This window comes from Schistocerca cancellata, chromosome 3 (assembly GCF_023864275.1).
Source record: "Schistocerca cancellata isolate TAMUIC-IGC-003103 chromosome 3, iqSchCanc2.1, whole genome shotgun sequence".
NCBI lineage: Eukaryota > Metazoa > Arthropoda > Insecta > Orthoptera > Acrididae > Schistocerca > Schistocerca cancellata.
Genome location: NC_064628.1, coordinates 708,558,243 through 708,581,536, shown reverse-complemented (window position 1 = coordinate 708,581,536; position 23,294 = coordinate 708,558,243). Strand labels below are relative to the sequence as shown.

The 23,294-nt window shown below is 43.7% G+C and overlaps 1 protein-coding gene across 1 annotated transcript in view; it reads left to right on the top strand.

Moving 5' to 3' along the window:
* Positions 1-561: 561 nt before the first annotated feature.
* Positions 562-23,294, top strand: part of LOC126176527 (rap guanine nucleotide exchange factor 4) — a 186,330-nt gene continuing 163,597 nt past the window's right edge. Inside the window, exons 1-2 of the mRNA XM_049923683.1 lie at positions 562-808; positions 20,706-20,889. Of these exons, the coding sequence (XP_049779640.1) occupies positions 562-808; positions 20,706-20,889 (431 nt within the window). The remainder of the gene's footprint in view (positions 809-20,705; positions 20,890-23,294) is intronic.

Here is a 23,294-nt window from a genome sequence, read left to right as displayed (position 1 = left end):
TCGCGCACGAAGTCTTCCGATATCGCGCACGAAGTCTTCCGATATCGCGCACGAAGTCTTCCGATATCGCGCACGAAGTCTTCCGATATCGCGCACGAAGTCTTCCGATATCGCGCACGAAGTCTTCCGATATCGCGCACGAAGTCTTCCGATATCGCGCACGAAGTCTTCCGATATCGCGCACGAAGTCTTCCGATATCGCGCACGAAGTCTTCCGATATCGCGCACGAAGTCTTCCGATATCGCGCACGAAGTCTTCCGATATCGCGCACGAAGTCTTCCGATATCGCGCACGAAGTCTTCCGATATCGCGCACGAAGTCTTGTGAGAGGCCTGTATCGAATGCTAACGAAAGTTGATAGCCGATCATGCGGTTGTCGATATGGGTTGTGACGTCCAAACGATGTCATGGTTGCGGGAAGTGCTGTGAAACGAGTGATACGCCATCAAACCAGACTTCTAACTGAAGACGACAGCAACAACATTGTTTCTTCAGACTACGATTTTAAGTAAAATAAGTGTACGTTAGCGTCTTTGAATACCTGGTAGTGAGATGGTTGTATGTGTGTGTTGCAGTCGCCGGGGCCGACCATGTCTCGCGCGGGCTGGACCCTGCGCACGCTGCTGCTGGCGCGCGGCGCGGGCGTGCTGCGCGACCACAAGGCGGGCGGCGGGCGCGTGGCCCGGCGCGCCGCCCTCGGCTCCGACCTGGTCGACTGGCTGCTCGGCCTCTCGCCGCAGGTGCACTCGCGCGCCCAGGCCGTTGGCATGTGGCAGGCGCTGCTCGAGGAGGGCGTCGTCGCGCACGGTCAGTGCCAGCACTCTCCCGTCTCTCCCCTCAACCGAGGCGATCCTGCCTCCTTTGTAAAACTCCCATAGTTTTGTTTCCCATCTCCCAAGAAAACTACCTTTTTGTATTTTTTTCTACACATACACTACTGGCCATTAAAATTGCTACACCACGAAAATGAAGTGCTACAGACGCGAAATTTAACCGACAGGAAGAAGATGCTGTGATATTCAAATGATTAGCTTCTCAGAGCATTCACACACGGTTGTCGCCGGTGGTGACACCTACAACGTGCTGACATGAACGTTTCCAACCGATTTCTCATACACAAACAGCAGATGACCGGCGTTGCCTGGTGAAACGTTGTTGTGATGCCTCGTGTAAGGAGGAGAAATGCGTACGATCACGTTTCCGACTTCAATAAAGATCGGATTGTAGCCTGTCGCGATTGCGGTTTATCGTATCGCGACATTGCTGCTCGCGTTGGTCGAGATCCAATGACTTTTAGCAGGATATGGAATCGGTGGGTTCAGGAGGGTAATAAGGAACGCCGTGCTGGTTCCCAACGGCCTCGTATCACTAGCAGTCGAGATGACAGGCATGTTATCCGCATGGCTGTAACGGATCGTGCAGCCACGTCGCGAACCCTGAGTCAACAGATGGAGACGTTTGCAAGACGACAACCATCCGCACGAACAGTTCGGCGACGTTTGCAGCAGCATGGACTATCAGCTCAGAGACTGTGGCTGCGGTTACCCTTGACGCTGCATCACAGACAGGAACGCCAGCGATGGTGTACTCAACGGTGAACCTGCGTGCACGAATGGCAAAACGTCATCTTTTCGGATGAATCTAGCTTCTGTTTACAGCATCATGATGGTCGCATCCGTGTTTGGCGACATCGCGGTGAACGCGCATTGGAAGCGTGTATTCGACATGGCCATACTGGCGTATCACCCGGCTTAATGGTATGGGGTGCCATTGGTTACACGTCTCGGTCACCTCTTGTTCGCACTGACGGCGCTTTGAACAGTGGACGTTACATTTCAGATGTTTTACGACCCGTGGCTCTACCTTTCATTCGATTCCTGCGAAACCCTACATATCAGCAGGATAATGCACGACCGCATGTTTCAGGTCCTGCACGGGCCTTTCTGGATACAGAAAATGTTCGACTGCTGCCCTGGCCAGCACATTCTCCAGATCTCTCACCAGTTGAAAACGTATGGTCAATGGTGGCCGAGCAACTGGCTCATCACAATACGCCAGTCACTACTCTTGATGAACCGTGGCATCGTGTCAAAGCTGCATGGGCATCTGTACCTGTACACGCCATCCAAGCTCTCTTTGACAGAATCCCCAGGCGTATCAAGGCCGTTATTGCGGCTAGAGGTGGTTGTTGAGGGTACTGATTTCTCAGGATATATGCACCCAAATTGCTTGAAAACGTAATGTCAGTTCTAGTATAATATATTTGTCCAATGAATACCCGTTTATCATTTGCATTTCTTCTTGGTGCAACAATTTTAATGGCCAATAGTGTATTGAGATACTTTTGTAATTTGTAGTATGATTTAATAAAAATTAAGCGTTACTGAAAAAAATATAGGAGGGGCTGATCAGAAACTAATGCTAAATAGTGAAACGTTTCTTTCTTTCTCTCTCTCTCTCTCTCTCTCTCTCTCTCTCTCTCTCTCTCTCTCTCTACGAATTTATGGTAGATTAAGATTCTGGAAGATAAATACACTGAAGAGCCAACAAACCTGTATAGTCATGGGTATTCAAATACAGAGATACGTAAACAGGCAAAATATGGCGCTGCGGTCGACCATGCCTATATAAGACAAGTGTCTGGCGCAGTTGTCAGATTTCTGCTGCTACAATAGCAGGTTATCAAGATTTAAGTGACTTAGAGCGTGGTGTTATAGTCGGCGCACGAGCGATGGGAGGTACCAATGAAGTGGGGATTTTCCGGTACGACCATTTCAAGAGTGTACTCTGATGATCTGGAATCCGGTAAAACATCAAATTTCCGACATCACTGCGGCCGGAAAAAGATGTTTCAAAAATGGGGACGACGACGATTGAAGAGAATCGTTCAACGTGACAGAAGCGCAACACTTCCGCAAATTTCTGCAAATTTCAATGCTGGACCATCAGCAGGTGTCAGCGTACGAACTGTTGAACGAAACGTCATCGTCATCGTCAACGAAGGCTCAAATGGCTCTGAGCACTATGGGACTTAACATCTGTGGTCATCAGTCCCCTAGAACTTAGAACTACTTAAACCTAACTAACCTACGGACATCACACACATCCATGCCCGAGGCAGGATTCGAACCTGCGACCGTAGCAATCTCGCGGTTCCGGACTGCGGGCCTAGAACCGCTAGACCACCGCGGCCGGCTTTTTTAATGTGTGCCCCGACCGGGACTCTAACCCGTCAACGAAGGCCCACTCGTGTATCCTTGATGACTGCACGACACAAAGCTTTACGCCTCGCCTGGGTAGATGTACCAGTTTCTTTGGCTTTTCAGTGTATTAAGCAAAGCTTTCCCTGTATTTCACGGAAAAGAAAAGTACTGATTTTTGTACACTTCCGCGCCAGGCGAGACAAACGTCCATACACGACAAACGTAAACAAAAAAATATGAGAAAATAAAATTAATTAGTGCTGATAATAAATGCGAACTAAACATATTACCTCACGCAACTAATTTCCCTATAACAGACAAATTCTGGGAATATCGACCCTGTAACCTTAGTTTCTGATCATCCCTCATAGTTAAATAAGCTATGCAAATTAAAAATATTGCACACAACAAATGACATGCATTATATATATATATATATATATATATATATATATATATATATATATATATATATTAAACTAAAACAAAACCTATGTCTTATTGTTTATGGTAGCTACTGCATTTTAAAATGCTGTACAATATATGAGTTTCTATTTCGTCCTCATAAATTGTTCATGTCCATAATTATTAATTCGAAATAAATATTGAGTTTTAATTAAATGTTGAGAACATACTCCTTTCCAGTAATTTTAATTTAAATTTCCTAGGATCAAGAAAACAAATTGAATATATCATTGAAAACAAATTAGTAGCTGTGTAATATTCTCTTGAGAAGCTCCCTGAATTTTGCTGGCTGTTTGACGTGTGCTCGACTTTACGTAGTTTTTCATCGTCTCTAATTTGCTGAAACAGCTTTGAACAGATGCTACAGTCATTGGGGTTACCACCAATAGTCTCAAAGCTGTTTCGATGATTGAATAAGCATCTCGTATCTGCATCCGCATACATACTGTGCAAGCAACCTCATGAAGCGTCGTGGGTGATATAACTGCTAGTCTTTTCTTTCCTGTTGCATTCACAAATAAAGAGAGGGAATAACGACTGTCTTTATGTCTCCGTAAGAGACCTAATTTGTCTTATCTTCGTGGTCCTTGTACGTTGCGAAATTTACGTTGGCGGCAGCAGAATCTTTCTGCAGTAAGCTTCAGATTCCGGTTCTCTAAATTTTCTCAATTAGTGTTACGCGAAAAGATCATCATCTTTCATCCAGGGATTCCCATTTGAGTTCACAGATGATTTCTGCAATACTTAGATGTTGCTCGAACGGACCAGTATCAAATCTAGCAGCCCACCACTGAATTGCTTGGATATCTTTCTGTAATTCGACCTGGCAAGGATCCCAAGCACCCAAGTAGTACTCAAGAATGTGTGACTCTAGTGTTGTCGTAACAATACTGTGGAAACGCTGTGCTTAAAAAAAAGCAAGCTTCAAAATATCCAAATAGGAAGTTGTATCGGTGCTCTACTGTAATCTAAAACCCGCTATTTCGTTAGCAACTAGCACAGCTGTATCGATATTTCTGCTGCATTTCGGACAAATATCAATAGAAAATACAGAGGTCATATTTAAGGCGTTCCGAACAGTGAATTAAAGTGAAATGTTCTTGTCTATGTGAGAACTGCTTCCTAATTCACCTACTATTCTTTGAAATACTTAGAATCACTCTAGCTTAAGCGCTTTCATTCAAGTCCTCAGTTGTCAGAAATAGTCAAAAATCTGAATTCTTTGGCCGAAAACTATATTTGCTTCAGTACCCACTCGTCAACCTTCGATATCTTACCCTACCGTAACGAAGTAGCAGAAAAACCTTCAGTGCTGGACGTGAGATAAATGTGAAGGCGCCGAGCACACTGTTGACACATACACCATGTTATCCCTGTTCGGTAGAAGTTATTTCTTTATGATGCTACTTTGGCGAAGTGACGACAGCGTGCGTTTACAGTCGTGGGCTGAGGGAAACGCTTCTTCTCGCAGGTAAAAGACAGGAACGTGCGGGAGAACTCAGGCGCGTCTTCTGGTTACTTCTTAAATCGACTCCTTTATTTTTCATTTTTTTCCTACATTACTTCCGCCCCTCTCCGCCTGTGCCCCTGTCTGGAGCCTATCTCGTCATGGCCTCGGCATGGCCGTGCGTTCACACTCTATTCCCACACACTTGACTGTCCTGTAGCTGCAGTGTGTGCCTCTGCTAAAGTGAGACTACTTGCACTGTGTTTCCTGAAACACGCCCCTAACAAACCCCCTCTTCTACCTGAAGTTTACACCCAAGAGATGATATTATAACCCCTTCTGAGTACAATATTTTATAGGAATAGAACATTCGAACGCGGTCTGAAAAGTTCTCAACCTCGTCCAGAGATAGCAGCACTACTCATGTGAAATTCCCCCCCCCCCCCCTCCCTCACACGGGTACGCACGTTAGTAAAATGGTACAAATGGCTCTGAGCACTATGGGATTTAACATCTGAGGTCATCAGAACTTAGAACTACTTAAACCTAACTAACCTAAGGACATCACACACATCCATGCCCGAGGCAGGATTCGAACCCGTGACCATAGCGGTCGCGCGGTTCCAGACTGAAACACCTAGAACCGCTCGGCCACACTGGCCGGCACGCGTTAGTAGACACCGTGAAAAACTGAGTCATTCCAGGAAGCAATTGACTGTAAGCAGTCATTTGAAGACGTTGTGGTGCACGTGGTATTGAAAGTGAAAAAAAAAAGGAATCTTGTAGTGATTAAACTCTTGGTAAAAGGAGGTTTAACACAGACCGAAATCCATTTGCATAAATGTGTATGGCGGCTCTTCACCATCAATTTTCGCTGTGAAGAAATGTACGGCCGAGTCTAAACGTGGCCGTGAAGGTGTCCTAGACGGTCCACGCGAAGGATGTCCGAAATGTGCGAGCACATCGGAGATCATCGACGAAGTGCATGATGCGGTTTTGGAAGATCGTCGTATAAAGCTGCGTGAAATTGCTAATGCTCTAGAGATCTCAAAGACACTCGTTGGTAACATCTTGCACCAGGAACTGAACATAAGAAAACTTTGCGCAAGAAGGGTGCCGCGTGTGCTCACAACAGACCACAAACGCATTAGCATGAGACATACCGAAAAGTGCTTGGAGAGTATTAAGAAAAACAGAAGTGACTTTTTGCGTCGATACTTCACGGCGGATGAGACATGGATTCATCACTACACACCCGAATTCAAACAGCAGTGTATACAGTGGATAGAAACCAGTTCTTCCGCTCCAAAGAAGGCACGGACGTTGCCATCGGCGAGAAAAATCATGGCGTCGATGTTTTTGGATGCGAAAGGAATTTTTCTGACTCTTGAAAAAAGTGAAATGATAACAGGAGACTGCTACTCTAAACTTCTAACGAAATTGCACCAAGCATTCGCGAAAACAGACACGGCTTCAAGAAGAAAAAGAATCCATCTGGACTATACACCATCCCACAAAAGTGTCTTCGTAGGGCTAACTAAGGGATAAAGTACCGGAAGATTCACCCTATTGCCCGGATTTGGGCCCCCTCTGATTTCCCCCCGTTATCAAAACTAAAGAAGTTCTTCGCTGGTCAGCGCTTTTCGTCCAATCAAGAAGCCATTGCGGCTTTAGATTGGTACTTCGTAGCACTTCCAGGGGAACATTGCAGAGAGAGGATAACGGCGTTGGAACATAGCTGGATGAAATTTATTACATCAGAAGAGACTGTATCGAAAAATAAAATTTCTTTGAAACCTTAAATTGTTGTTTGCACTATCAGGCCGAGAAATTTACCTTCGTACTGAACGACAGACATAGCTTACTTTGCGCAACGAAGTAATAGTGGGCATAAATGAACATTTCAATGAATTCCATGGTCGTACTGCCTTATGATAAGCTCGCAGCCTAGTCCATCAATGCGTAAGCGCCCTGCGTTGTAGAAAAGTTACGTGCATTGAGCACGCTTCGCCCAGTCTGTTAATCTAACGTTTCGCATTTAGAAATCTGAAGAAGAAAAGACACACAGGAGTAACGTCGTATAAGAAGTGACGTACCGAAGCACTCTGCACATCCAACGGATGTCGTATCTTCTTCCGGCCTGGCAGACGTGCAAAGGAATAACTGAATCGTACTTCTGAGTGCAGTTTTGAGAAACGTGTGGGCTAATAGCAGTACAGTGAGGCTGGTATTTTTCCTGAAGAAAGAAAACCTGTAAGATTACATGAGATACTTCGAGTACAGATTACAAAGTACACACTTTGACGTAAATATAAAACGATCTTTAAATAGTTACAAGGCATTACGAATAAACTGCGTAACCTTTGATTCAACAGAATATAATTTCATCTGACAATAATCATCGTAGCGACAATGGTTACGAAAGTTAATAAATCAGTCAAGAAGGATACGAGAGTGTTTCTGGTAGAAAGGCCAAATAAGCAGTTTTTAGTGTCTCACTTGGGCAGTGAAATGACATCATTTAGCTATAGTATGATGGACATAGAGGAATTGTGGACAAAGTTTAAACAGACTTTAAATCGTGCTCTGAAGTATGTGCCTAGTAAGTGGATTAAGGACGGAAAAGGCACACCGTGGTTTAGCAGTGAAATTCTGAAAAAGCTGAGGAAACAAAGGCTGTTGCGTTCTCAGTTCGAAAAAGAACGCGCAAATGACGATAGGTAAAAGTTAGTAGAGATCCGTGCGTCTGTGAAAATATCTATGCGTGAAGCATTATACCACCACCACAGTAATACCTTAGCGGAAGATCTCGCCAAGAACGCGAGAAAATTCTGGTGCTATGTAAAATCGCTAACTGGGTCTAAGGCTTCGATCTAGTCACTCGTTGACCTGTGTGCTGTGGCAGTGAAAGACAGAAAAACGAAAACAGAAGTTTTAAATTTCGATTTAAGAAATCGCCCACACAGGAGAATCGTACAAACGTATCTTAGTTGGACTGCAGAACAGACTTCAGTATGAACGGTATGGTAATTCGCATCCAAGGCGCAGAGAAATAACTGAAAGAGTTCAACAAAAGAAGTCACCAAATCCGGATGGAATCCCCATTCGGTTTTACAAAGAATATTCTGCGGCATTGGCCTCTTAGCTCGCATTTATCGTAAGTCTCTCTCTCCCACCGCAAAGTCCCAAGTGACTGGGAAAAGTACAAGTGACTCTTGTATATAACAATGGTAAAAGAACATAACCGCAAAACTAGAGACCAATATCTTTAACATCGGTTTGCTGCAGAATTGTAGAATATATTCTGAGTTCGAATATAACAAATTTTCTTGAGGTCGCAAAGCTTATGACCACTACTCATGAGAAACTCAGTTTGTCCTTTTCTCACATAATATACTAAGAACTATGGATGAAAGGCAACAGGCAGATCCTATATTTCTAGGAATTCCGGAAAGCATTTGACACGGTGCCACATTACAGGCTGTTAACGAAGGTAAGAGTATGTGGAATAGACTCGCAGATGTTTGACTGGCTCGAAGACTTCGTAAGTTACAGAGCCCGGTATGTTGTCCTCGACGACGAATGTACATCACAGACAAGGTTATCGTCAGGAGCGCCCCACGGAAGTGTGATATGACCGCTGTTGTTCTTCATATACTTAAATGATTTGACGGATAGGGTGAGGTGATTGTGTGAGGATACAAGATGATTTAGACATATTTTCTAGTTTTGTGATGAATAGCAATGGCTGGCTGTTGTTGTGGTCTTCAGTCCTGAGACTGGTTTCATGCAGCTCTCCATGCTACTCTATCCTGTACAAGCTTCTTCATCCCCCAGTACCTACTGCAACCTACATCCTTCTGAGTATTCATCTCTTGGTCTCCCTCTACGATTTTTACCTTCCATGCTGCCCTCCAATACTAAATTGATGATCCCTTGATGCCTTAGAATATGCCCTACTAACCGATCCCTTCTTCTAGTCAAGTTGTGCCACAAATTTCTCTTCTCTCCAATTCTATTCAATACCTCCTCATTAGTTATGTGATCTCCCCTTTTAATCTTCAGCATTCTTCTGTAGCACCACATTTCGAAAGCTTTTACTCTCTTCTTGCCTGAACTGTTTATCGTCCATGTTTCACTTCCAAACGTGTGTGCTCCATACAAATAATTTCAGAAAAGGCTTTCTAACACTTAAACCTATACTGGATGTTAACAAATTTGTTTCCTTCAGAAGGGTTTCCTTGCCATGGCCTGTCTACATTTTATATCCTCTCTACTTCATCAGTTATTTTGCTCCCCAAACAGCGAAACTCATTTACTACTTCTCCATGGATTTTAATTCCTACTCCGAATTTTTCTTTTGTTCCCTTTACTGCTTGCTTAATATGCTCAATATACTACAAATGCAGAAAACTACAAGGTAATGGTGATGGGTAGGCAAAACAAACCCGTAATGTTTGGATACAGCATTAGTATGATCTGCTTGACAGTCACGTCGTTTAAATATGTGGGAGTAGAAAGGCAAAGTAATATGAATGGAACGAGCACGTGAGGGTCGTGGTAGGGAAGGCGAATGGTCGACTACGGTTTATTGGTAGAATTTACGTAAGTGTGGTTCATCCGTGAAGAAGACCGCATATAGGACGTTAAGGTTCGGAAAGGACGCAAGTGTTACGGTGAAAATTCGGAAGTCAAATGGGAATCCCCGGAGGAAAGGCGACGTTCTTTTTGAGGAACACCATTGAGAAAAATCAGAGATCCGGAATTTTCAACTGACTGCAGAACGCTCCTACTGCCGCCAACATACATTCGCATTTCCATAAATTATTTGGGAGTACGCATTAGGAGTGATTTAAAATGGAATGATCATATAAAGTTGATCGTCGGTGAAGCAGATGCCAGGCTGAGATTCATTGGAAGAATCCTAAGGAAATGCAATCCGAAAACAAAGGAAGTAGGTTACAGCACGCTTGTTCGCCCACTGCTTGAATACTGCTCAGCAGTATGGGATCCGTACCAGATAGGGTTGATAGAAGAGATAGAAAAGATCCAACAGAGAGCAGCGCGCTTCGTTACAGGATCATTTAGTAATCGCGAAAGCGTTACGGAGATGATAGATAAACTTCAGTGGAAGACTCTGCAGGAGAGACGCTCAGTAGCTCGGTACGGGATTTTGTTGAAGTTTCGAGAACATCTCTTCACCGAGGAGTCAAGCAGTATATTGCTCCCTCCTACGTATATCTCGCGAAGGGACCATGAGGATAAAATCAGAAATATTAGAGCCCACACAGAGGCATACTGACAATCCTCCTTTCCACGAACAATACGAGACTGGGATAGAAGGGAAAACCGATAGCGGTATTCAAAGTACCCTCCGGCACACACCGTCAGGTGGCTTGCGGAGTGTGGATGTAGATGTAGAATCGTCCGTACAGGAAACATGTGGTGTAATAGACCATCACAAAAGAATAACTCAAACAACAAGGATTTCATATGCATTGGAAAGTGCTGAACACTGCTTACCAGACAAGAGTGTGATGAATTCACCCGCCTTACTATTCGGATGTAGTAACGCAAACCCGATTCTGTGCCATATCTCGGAAATTGATCACCTCACTGAACGCTAAAAGATGTGTACATGCTACAGATACTATTATGCCAAAGCACGTGAGGCGAGCCCGGATCTCGCCAAACATTTGTAACACGAGATCTCAGAACGATCCGCACGAAGTGACTTCAATTCTACTTAGAACATTATTCGACGGTGCCAGCGCCTTCATTGCGAAACACGCTGGCCGGAACCGCAAGACAAACTAGTACTCTCTTTGTCCCTTTAAACTATACTTCCAAGAGGAATACACGGCGAGCTCGTCTGTCATTGGCTAGCGTTACCACTCGCCAATATGTTCAATACGACGTATTCCTTCGGATTTAGTCGGCGATTGTGACTTTTTTAGTCATCAGTCTTCTCACTGGTTTGATGCGGCCCGCCACTAATTCTGCTCCTGTGCCAACCTCTTCATCTTAGAGTAGCACTTGCAACGTGCGTCCTCAGTTGTCTGCTTGATGTATTCCAGTCTCTACAGAGGTATCTTCCTCTACAGTTTTTGCCCACTAAAGCCCCCTCTGGTACCATGGAAGTCATTCCCTGATGTCTTAATAGATTTCCTATCATCCTGTCCCTTCTCCTTGTCAGTATTTTCCTCATGTTCCTTTCCTCTCCGATTCTGCGCAGAAACTAATCATTCCTTACCTTATCAGTCCACCTAATTTTCAACAGTCGTCTGTGACACCACGTCTCAGATGCTTCGATTCTCTTCTGTTGCGGTTTTCCCACAATCCATGTTTCACAACCATACAGTTTTGTACTCCAAACGTACGCTCTCAGAAATTTCTTCCTCAAATTAAGGCCTATTTTGATAGTAGTTGACTTCTCTTGGCCAGGACTGCCCTTTTTGCCAGTGCTAGTCTGCTTTTGATGTCTTCCTTGCTCCGTCCATCATTGGTTATTTTGCTTCCTAGGTAGCAGAATTCCTTAACTTCATTTACTTCTTGACCGTCAATCCTGATGTTATGTTTCTCGATGTTTTCATTTCTGCAACTTCTCATTACTTTCGTTTTTCTTCAGTTTACTCTCAGTCCATATTCTGTATCCATTAGACTGTTCATTCCATTTAGGAGAGCATGTAATTCCTCCATACTTTCACCCAGGATAGCAATGTCATCATCGAATCATATCATTGATACCAATTCACCATCATTGCTTCTTCAATGTACAGATTGAAGAGCAGGGGTGAAAGACTACATCCATGTCTTACACCCTTTTTAATCCGAGCACTTCGTTCTTGGTCGTCCACTCTTCTTATTTCCACTTGGCTCTTGTGCATATTGTATATTACCCATGACTATTAGATTTTCGTCTCCCTTTACCTACCGTATTACCATTTCAATATCCTCATCCTTTCTCTCTCTCTCTCTCTCTCTCTCTCTCTCTCTCTCTCTCTCTCTCTCTTCATCTTCAGCTTGCGACGTCGGCATGTATACCTGAACTATCGTTGTCGGTGTTGGTTTACTGTCGATCCTGGTAAGAACAACCGTATCACTGAACTGTTCACAGTAACGCACTCTCTGCCCTACCATCCTATTCACAACGAATCCTGCTGCCGCTGTCTCATTTTCTGCTGCTGTTGACATTACCCTATACTCATCTGACCAGAAATCCTGGTCTTCTTTCCATTTCCCTTGACTGGGCCGTACTACGTCTAGATTGAGCCTTTGCATCTCCCTTTTCAGGTTTTATAGCTTCCCTATCACATTCAGGCTACTGACATTCCACGCCCCGATTCGTAGAGCGCTATCCTTTCGTTGGCTATTCAGTCCTCCTCTCATGGTCACCTCCCCCTTGGCAGTCCCCTCCCGGAGATCCGAAATGGGGGCTATTCAGGAATCTTTCTCCAATGGAGAGATCATCGACACTTTTTAAATTACAGGCCACATCTTGTGGATGTATGTGTCCTTAATACAATGGTTTCCATTGCCTACTGCATGCTCATGCCATTGATCATTGCTGATTCTTCCGCCTTTACGGGCAGTTTCCCACCCCAAGGACAAGTGTGTGCCCTTAACCTCTGTCCGCTCCTCCGCCCTCTTTGACAATGTCGCTGGCAGAACGAGGGTGACTTCTTATGCCGGAAGTCTTTGGTCGCCAATGCTGATTATTAATCAAAATTTAAGCAGTGGCGGGTTTTGAACCCGGGACCGATGTTTTGATTACTAATCAAAGACACTACCCCCTAGATCACGGATGTTAGAAAGAAAAATAAGTTTTGAAGGTTGATAGTGGCAGGCAAATTTCAAGAGGTACATCATGGAAGGTAAGGTTCAAGTACAGGGAACAGACATTATCATCAAAGTGGCTGTCGTAAAACCTTATATCCCCGATGCCATCTGCACCTTCCACGTAAAGAGGAATTCCAAAAAATAAAGCATAGCTTATAAGAAGAAATGAAATCCTGCGACCCACAGATTTTGACGAGCTACGGCGTGCTAGCCGGGAGTGGCAGCGGGCTGTTAACTCGAAAGTAACTTCTGTACTTCTGAGAAAGGATCTGAATCACTACGCTTCCAATCTGGAGGAAAAAAATCAAACGAAAGGTCATGACGAAAGATACGTTCCAGATCTTCTGAATTCGTCAGAATTCTCAAAAATAAGGAAATTTTTGCTTACTCTTATATCAGGCCCGCATCCTAATAGTTTGAAAGAAACCAAAGAATCAATTATTTCCATCCGTTCGAGGTACAGGCTATTTGAGGAGAGAAGCTGTTCCTAGTTGCAGTGTTATTTAAAATAAAGCAACTTATACTGCGAACAAGGAAGAAATTATCGGCTTACATGCCTACGAAATGGACATCTGTTTGATTTCTGCTGCAGATTATTTTTTCATGTTTATTCCTCTTTTTTCCTCGTTAAATATGTCATTTTTTAGGGAAAGTGAAATCTAGAAAGCAACCAATGGTATTATACAGTTATTGCTAATATATTGATTTCCTATTTCTCGTTGAGGCACTTAATTTCCATATTTGCGTTAATACTTAAGTTGTTGACCTTTGTCATGTGTCATTAAATGAACATCTATAACTGCATATCACGTTTGTTTGCCTTTTCATCGTTCCATTCTATAAAGAAGGGTAACAAATTTAGCGAGAAAAAAAAGAATACAATCTTCAATAAAGATTAAACATGTATCGTCGAAGCTCTCAAGTATTTTCGCTGATGCACTGTTTTTTATTATTTTTCGCAAACAACGTTTAGATTCCTCGATAGCTTTTACTATTCTCTTGCCCTCCGCTGATATACCGGATCTCCTCGAAATAGTGGATCACAGGGTACGTTACTTCCTTGCTAGGTGATTGTGGATCGATAGGCGAATAAGTGTCTGACTACGAGTCCAGAGCTGTCCATTGCCAAAAGGTTGGTTTACGCACCACACCACGGTACCGTATTATGGATGACTGTATTGGAAATTTGAAATGTCTTACCAATCCAGCTTCAGGACGATCACCTTCAACAAGGACTCGTAACCGCAGCGTAACTTGTGATTTCTCACATACACAGTGCGAATCACTACCAGAACTGAAAGAAGCGATAAGTGATCGCCCAGAAGTGTACCTCACTCTCCATAGAACCTTGCACGTGGCGTAAATAGCACGTTTCGCTAAACCCGGCGGAACTTCCTTTCCACGTAGAGTGGACCTTAAACTTGTGTCTTTAAAACAGGTCGGTGTGGTGGGAGGGTGAGGTCCGGGCATAGAGTTCCTGGTGCTGCTGCTGTCTAACTTTCAGACCGCTGCTTCCGCCGTTTTCACAGCAGGCCGTTCCTGACATAATTTAGCTAATGCCACATCGCTTGCGGAGCTCAGTTAGAAATCGATGTCCTGGTTGACAAGACCGTCATGTATTCGTATTTTTACTGTCTCTTTGATAAAGAGGATGAAACGATGCGCGTGGATTTCCTTACGTAGGACCGCCAACAGCCATGATTGCCAGCATAATGGAGAGTCACAACAGAAAAACTATTTTTCGCTCAACGGTTAAAATCAAGAATATGCTTGGGTTAATCAAAAGCCAACTAGGGCTACGAGCAGCTGACGTCTACAGCATCAGCTGCGAGTATGTCATGCAATACTTCGACCAGACGGAGCGATGCATCTTGCAGCTTTGTACCGAATATGTGAGGATCTTTCATCTCAGACACACCCTAAATTCTGCAGTGGCAGAGCACAGCGTCAACGAAGGACACGTTTGTTTTTGAACAGACAATGGTACTGTGCCGCACCAAAAGGCTTCTGGGATTCGGGGTTCAGAAAGACAGTGAAAATATAAGTACATGAAGACCTCTTTATCCGGTGCAGCTTTTTCGCATTGAACTTCACACGTGGTGTGGCATTAGAAAAAATATGTCGACAGGCAGCACCGTCAACTTGTACTGTGTATTCTGAAATGAATTTCTAAAATAGCAACTTGCTATTACTGTCTACAGTACAACAATACATCCTTCTAACGTGTCACGTCCTTTGGCCTCTTTTCACGAAGCCATGACAGCTTCAACCATTGTCCTCGTAGGCTAAATGACGCGTGATGCACGCGTTTTCCTAAGGCCGCATAATTAGCAAACGTATGAAAAACAAAACATTCCGTCAGCGTTCCCAGATACTGCTTACACTTGCAAAGTGTTTTAATAAAACTTGCGAGCCTTGTTTGACCCGTGGGACTTTCTTAATCAGTAAATGGACTTGTACTAATGGACTTTTTTAATCAGTAAATGGACTTGTACTAATGATTTAGCTCCTGTTGGTAACTGAATGTACCTAAAACAACTTCATATATGGTTATTGGATTAAAAGTAAGTAGACTGCTAACACTTTCCTGTTAACCTCCTAAATGTTGCCTGCCATTCTCCTCGCATATCAGAAAAATCCTATTACCGTTATCTGTAGAGTCTTCTACCGCAAGGAAGCAAGGGGAGAGTATGTTGTCATGGGTGGCCAGTATCCTCTATCAACAAAACAAATGCATATGTGAATTCATATGGTTCTTTATTTGCATAAACCGGGTCCTTAACTTGAATAGAGTTCATGTTTTGTGGTACAAGCTCTTTAGTAATAATCCTCTTGCATACAGTATCGGGAATCTTGCTATTACAAACTTTAGTCTCACTGCTAGTCCGGCTATGGTCACTAATCTGGTCGTTATGTACTGCTGTAGTCTGTGATGTGAACTGATCTCGCTCTGCAATTGTACTGGCAGATGTCAAACTTGGTGAGTGAGTCAGTGAGGCCATCCGATCAGCGGCGGCGGCCTAAATACATGCTGTTGAGAGGGCGTTGGCAGTTTGTTACTCAGCGGTGTCTCTCTGGCCTCCCTCGTGATAGGCGTGCTTCATCCAGCATCTACTATCAATCTTCGCGTTACACCTTTGGCGACAGCTTACGCCAGCACATTATACAAAACTTCTCCAGTTATTATCTGCACAAACCAAGTGGACACTCAGTACAGTGGCTGATGGAGCAAGTGGCCATAAATGGGTAATGAGAGCTAATCAGCCACTATGCTGAGGATCAACATTATTCTGTAGAGCAAAATTTGAAAAGCTTCTTGTCCTTTCTTATCTGAACCCTTTTTGTCCATGTTTCATTACTATGCAATACTACAACAAATACAAATCCCTTCAGAAGAGTCTTCTTAGCGCTTAAATTAATATTCGATGTTAACGAACTTCTCTTTTTAGAAATTTTTTTATCGTTCCACACTCCCATCCGTAAAACAGCAGTATCGTTTCTCCTAATGACAGCATCCTCTTGAATTTTCACCCCCCAGAGATCCAAATGGGGGACTATTTTACCTCTGGAATATTCTACTCAGGATTATTCCATCATCATTAAGCCATATGGTGGAGCTGCACTCCCTCGGGAAACATAACGGCCGTACTTTCGCCTTCATTTCTGCCGTACACGGTACCAGCATATCAAGGCCTTGCTGGCTCATGTTGTGGGACCAGATTAGCCAGTCATCCAGACTGATGGCCCTGCAAACTGCTGAAAAATCTGTTGCCCTTTCATTTCTTCTCCTGTGGGGTTCCTACAGCTGTCACTGCATCCTATAAATCTGTCGCTATCGGTTTCCATTCTTCCTTAGTCTTCTACTGGCCTCCTTTACCCCATCTAACCAGACAACATTCAATCTTCCTCTTCTCCTTGTTCCTTGAAGACGGTACATCAAGATCTTCTTTCGCTGTCTGTCATTTCTCATTCGCGTTGTATGCTCATATCAGGCGAGCAGTCATTCTTTTATTCTATGTGTGATGCTTTCGTTAGTATGCGTCACTTCCCTGATCGTTGTATTTATTTATTTATTGGTCTCGCCGAGATATCCTACACGATCTTCTGAGAGAGTACATTTCTGCAACTCTCAATTTGTTTTTATTTTTTCAAGTAAGCTCGTAGCACACGCATCCATAGGTCGTTATAGGCTCTACAATGCTTCTAAAGAGCATCTTCTTCACTTTCCAAGTTACCTTTAGAATACCGTAACAGAGGGTTTACCTTCTGGATTGCTGGTTTCCAATGGGCTACTTGTTGCTGTGTTTCTCAGTTACTTGTTCTATCTTCCGATGTTATGTTACCCAAATATTTAAATTTTTTACGAGCCTTTATGTGCTGGCCTTCCCGCATTTTCCCAGTTTCACAGGTCTTAATCTTTCGAAAATTTACTTTCAATCCCCACTTGTCGTATTTTTCAAATAATTTTCTTAGCATAGAGAGAGGTCATCTTAATTGGCCACCACTATCAGATCGTCTGTGGAGAACAAGGTGTACAAACATTGATCCTTTGTTATCTGAATGCCCATTCCTGCAGATTATCTCCTCCACAAGTCCGAGACTATCTGAATGTACGAGGGTCGTCCCGAAAGTAATGGCTCTTATTTTCATTCATGGAAACTACAGGAGATACATAAATCACAACAGCATAGCTAAATAGAGCAATATTTCAGCTACAGACTCTAATTTTTCCGCGTACTCACCACTATTCGTTACGCATTTTGCCAACTATGAACCACAGTCTGCATACCACGCTTATAAAAATCGGAACCAGCGGAGGCTAACCACTTTCTTATAGCTTTGACAACAGTGTCCGAATCTTGAAAATGTTCACCACGTAGTCCATCTTCCAGAAGCCCGAAGAGATGGAAGTCTGAAGGAGCTAAACCGGGATTGTACGGTGGATGCGGTAAGACAGTCTAGCCGAATTCTGCAATGAGTCGCGTGGTCGCGGCGCTGGTGTGAGGCCTGGCGTTACCATGTTGCAGGTGAAAGTTGGTCTTTTTCTCTGGCCTTACCCTGGAAATTCGGGCTTTCAGCTTAGTCAGTGTCGTCTTGTAGGACATCCAAAAGAACTACACCCTGACTATCTCAGAAGATTGTGCACATCACTTTGCCTGAAGGTGGCTGTCTCTTGAATTTCTTCTTTGACGGAGAATTCCATGGACTATCTTTTGGATTCCAGCTCGTAGTAGCGACACCACGTCTCATGTCCGGTGACGATGCCATTCAGAAAATTGTCACCAACTTCACATTGGTCCAGCAGGTCCCGCCAAATTTCCATTCGATGAGTCTTTTCCGCGGAACCCATCTCGCAGAGACTTTGCGGTAACCAATATGTTCCAACATTGTTTCCACGGCAAGACAGTCGACATTCAGCGTTGCACACAATTCTCTGGTCGTTATCCGCCGATCAGCACGGATGAGTTGATCAAGACGTTCTTCATTGCTAGGGATGACAGCCTTGCGGGATCGACCGAGCCGTGGCTTGTCATGCACACCCCTTTCACTACCTTCAAAATGCTGTACTCATCGCCTAACACTGCTTACGTCTATTGTATCGTCTCTATACTGCTTTAGCAAGCGACGATGGATTTCAGTCGGCGCAATTTCTTCAGAAGTGTGGAATTCAAACGCTCCTCGCTGTTTTGTACGCACGTCCATATCAGACTCTATTTTGGAACACCCTGCTGGTGCCAACTACTGCAGAACAGCAGAACCACCTGCAAATGAAAGAGGAAGGTTCAGGCATCAGCACTTCACCAACGACATCTGGCGCAGACATCGGAAGTCACCACAAAAAGAGGAGGCATTAAGTTCGGAACGACCCTACCATATTTTAAATAATATAAGAGGCAAGTAGCATTCCTGTTTTAATTCTTTGGTAATTCTGAAAGGCTGTGACGAAACTTCATTCTCCACTTTGCTTACACACTCTGCAATCTTGTATAGGCTGCATATAGTTTTCAAGCTGACTCCTTCTCAGAACTTCAGTTTCTTCAGCGTGTCTGTGTCATACGCCTTCTCGAGATAATGAACACTAACTGGCTTTCCAGATTCTTTTCCAGTCTCTTTGCCATTAGTCGTCTTAAAGGAACAGTCTTGTCAAGACACAAAGGAATTAATGACGTTAGGTGCCAGTGGGCACTGATTTATTCAATGAGGTAAGTTGAAAATTTGTGCCGGATCGAGATTCGAATCCAGGCCTTCTGCTTACTGGGCAGATCGGTGACCACTAAACGATCCAAACACAGTGGTCACTATAACCACACGTACTGCCCTAGCATGCCCCCCGTTAGACCCAGATTCTCTACTTACTCAACACACTAGTGAAGTAATGCCCTAGTTCAATGACCTTACTATTCGCGGCATCTCACCAATTCCCACAAGAGTTCGAGCATGGTGTGCATCTGTACTGAAGGTGTCATTGGCTGTCATCATCTTAATTATATATGTGGTGTCTGTTCTTTCGCACATGTCCATTCTAGGGTAGAGCGTGCGGTTGCGGTAACCACTGTGCCCGGATGGCGTAGTGGTCAGTGCGTCTGCCCAGTAAGCCGATTACGCAGGTTCGAATCCTACTCGGGCACAAATTTTCAACTTGCCCCATTGATACAAATCAGAGCCCGTTGGCAGCTAATGTCTTTAATTTCTTTGTGTCTTGATTTGAAGTGCCTGTTCTTTTCGATATGTTCGAAAGAATACACACTGTATATATTCCCTTCTGGAATCTACTTAGCTCTTTAAGAACGACGTACGTGCCTGGTCTGTCCATAGATACACCCCCATTTAGGTAGCAGCTGTGATACAGCTATATGTATCATAAAAATTCGCAAACCACCCCACCTCGGCAAGGTCCATGGTTCGTAGGGTTTGGGAGAAGGGGATTTACTATCATAGAAGCCAATTTGCAAATCTAGAAGTGACACATTGCAGACATTACCTGAAGGAAAGATGGGGATAAATCAGTAGCTTTTATAAAACAGTAGCAAATAAAAGTTTCCTGTTGCCTGATGAGCATGTTGAAACGTCCCCTTAGAACAAATTATACATGACTGTGCTTAAACTGACACACAATATTTTTAGCGCAACGCAATATGACTTTCAAAAATCCCTGCAAAAGAATGGCCTTGACTAACATTAATCTATACCTTTCACAAATCACTTACCTCACCAAAAATCTCCGTTACTCGAACTACTGCAATGCAGCGAGCGCCACTACTGCCAGCTAAATAACAGATTCAAACTACGGAAGGCACTAACTACTGATAGGGATAGTTAGCAATTGAAAGATGTTAATAGAGAACAAACAATGTATTTACCTTAACAGTCATAATATATATAGCAGTTCATGACAAATTACAAAACTCCGCCATCTCTCTCCTCACATCCACCACTGCTGGCGGCTCACCTCCAACTGCGCAACGCTACGCGCTGTTCACATCCAGCTGCCGCTGCCCAACACTACAATGGCAGACAACAATGCAAACTAGCCACAGACTGCACACAGCACAGCCAGTGATTTTCATGCAGAGCGCTACGTAACGTTGCCAATAAGAAAATATAAACAGCCTACTTACATAGTTGCCAATAAGAAAATATAAACAGCCTACTTACATAGTTGCCAATAAGAAAATATAAACAGCCTACTTACATAGTTGCCAATAAGAAAATATAAACAGCCTACTTACAATGTTTGTGTGGTCGACAGTGAGCTGCGAACAGCCGTTCAAAGACAAGAACCTGCTGTACCAGTTCTGGCAGGACATGGAAGGCGCCATGGCGATGCCCACAGAGGACGACGTGGCGCAGGCCGAGGACCAGCTCAGCTCCAGCCTCAACTCGCTCATCCAGCGCGGGCCTGACGCCACCATGCGCATGATCCTGCGCAAGCCGTGAGTACTCACACGCTCGCTCTCTCTCTCTCTCTCTCTCTCTCTCTCTCTCTCTCTCTCTCTCTCACTCACTCACTCTCCTATGCCAGATTACACTAATTATGTAGCGTCATCAAGAAAAACAGTGTTGCTGAGCTCTTCTTTAGTCCGAAGACTGGTTCGATCGGGAGAGAGGACGGGGCGCGGGGGGAGGGTGAAACCGATACAGTGACTTCCGGTAACACGACCTTGGTTCGCTGCCGGGCCACTTGGAGCGTTGCACGTTTATCAGTCCGTCAACTCGTTTTCTCATTGAATCACTGGTGGAAGTAAAGCTGTGAGGACGGGGCGTGAGTCGTGCTTGGGTAGCTCAGTTGGTAGAGCACTTGCCCGCGAAAGGCAAAGGTCCCGAGTTCGAGTCTCGGTCCCGCACACAGTTTTAATCTGCCAGGAAGTTTCTGAATCACTTAAAGTCGTCCGTATTTATTTTCGTGTCGTAATAAACGGAAGCTGGTTTTATAGCATTGTGTTCCTGATTACGACTTCGTGTATGTATTGCACTCATTGAATTGCGTTGTGAAAAATGTCGTTCTTGTTCTGACTGATTTTTGCTCACGTCCGTAGTTTTGTTTGGAGTGAGTGATTTCATATTTGTGTCGGTTTTATATGAAACAGAAGCTGGTTTCGTCACAGTGTTCTGATGGCATTTGTTTCTGCTTACGAATCCTTGTGTGATCTGCTCGATTTAAATGCGTTGTAATAATACTGCTTGTATTCTTCTTTTATTTTTGTTCGCATCTGGTTTCGTACTTTTCGTATTTAATGGAGAACATGTTAGCAGCTTTTGACAGAACTTGGGCTCAACTTTATTACATCTTGTCAAAGAAAGAACAGTAGCCGGCCGTTGTGGCCGAGCGGTTCTAGGCGCTTCAGTCCGGAACCGCTCTTCTGCTACGGTCGCAGGTCGAATCCTGCCTCTGGCATGATGTGTGTGATGTCCTTAGGTTAGTTACGTTAAAGTAGCTCTACGTCTAGGGGACGGATGACCTCAGATGTTAAGTCCCATAGTGCTTAGAGCCATTTGAACCATTTGAAAGAATAGTACGTAATTCTGCTCTAAATGATGTTGCTTCCTACGACTGAGTATGTTTTGTAGTATTAATAACCGATTCTGTCAAAAGATGCTGACATGAAGTTTTCCATTGAATGCGAGAAAGCACGAAAAACGTAAGCGCACAAAAAATTAAGTATGATACAACGCAGTTAAATCGAGCAGCTCACCCATGTATTCGTAGGCAAGAACAAATGGACATGAGTCCACAGAACCTCATGCGATGAAACCAGCTTATATTATGTATAAAACAAAAAAGGTAATTTTTCACTACAAAATGTTACAAATGCGAGCAAAAATGAAGCAGAATTTGAGCAATACAGCTAAAATGCAATTCAACGACTGCAACACACGCAAGTAGTAGCATCAGAACACAGTGTGGTAAAACAAACTTCTGTATTATGTCAGATGATTGAGGTTTTGATATGTACTAAAGCGGGAGTATTTCCACTTGGTAATGGCCACAAAGTCGAAATGGTAACTTTAGGTTCTACAAATAAATAATTTTACAGTAGAAAGGCGACCGTAATGTTATATATAAAATTCTAGATGACTGTTAACGTAGGTACGAGAAGTTAATCATGGCTTTTCACTGGGATTTCTCGGATATATTACTTTGCATGGTCACAAAAACTTTGTTTCCAGGCACACTCACCACTACTAAACTGTGAGGCCCACCCATGAAGAACAAATAAACATTTTCTTTAAGTCAAAAAGAAATTAAAGACATTAGATGCCAGTGGGCTTTGATTTATATCAATAGGGCAAGTTGAAAATTTACGCCAAGCCGGGTTTCAATCCCGGGTCTCCTACTTACTAAGAAGCTGCGGTGACCAGTATGTCACTCGGACACAGAGGTCACCACATCCTCACGGACTAACCTCGTAGTACAACTCCCGTTAGACCCAAATTCTAACTTACACCACACACTAATGATGCAGTGGTGCACTTGAATATATATATATATATATATATATATATATATATATATATATATATTTAAATCTCGTGTTTCTAATTGAAAGTACGTATTTCCGCGCCGTATTTTCTCGTACTTTCCCTGTCAGACCACTTGCAGCGCTGCGAAACTGTTGTTCTCATTCCGTATCTTAACATGGGCCTTGCAATTCATATATTTTGGTGTTCTGTGGGTTTGACGCGGCTATATGCTCTCAAAGTGTCTTCATCTTGCCCAACTACTGCAAACTACATTCATTTGCAGTTGCCTACTGTATTCGAGACTTGTAAACGGAGATCAACTGGAAATAGTATCTCGTGAATCCTCATTTATATGGATTCCTTTATAGTGCTCTCC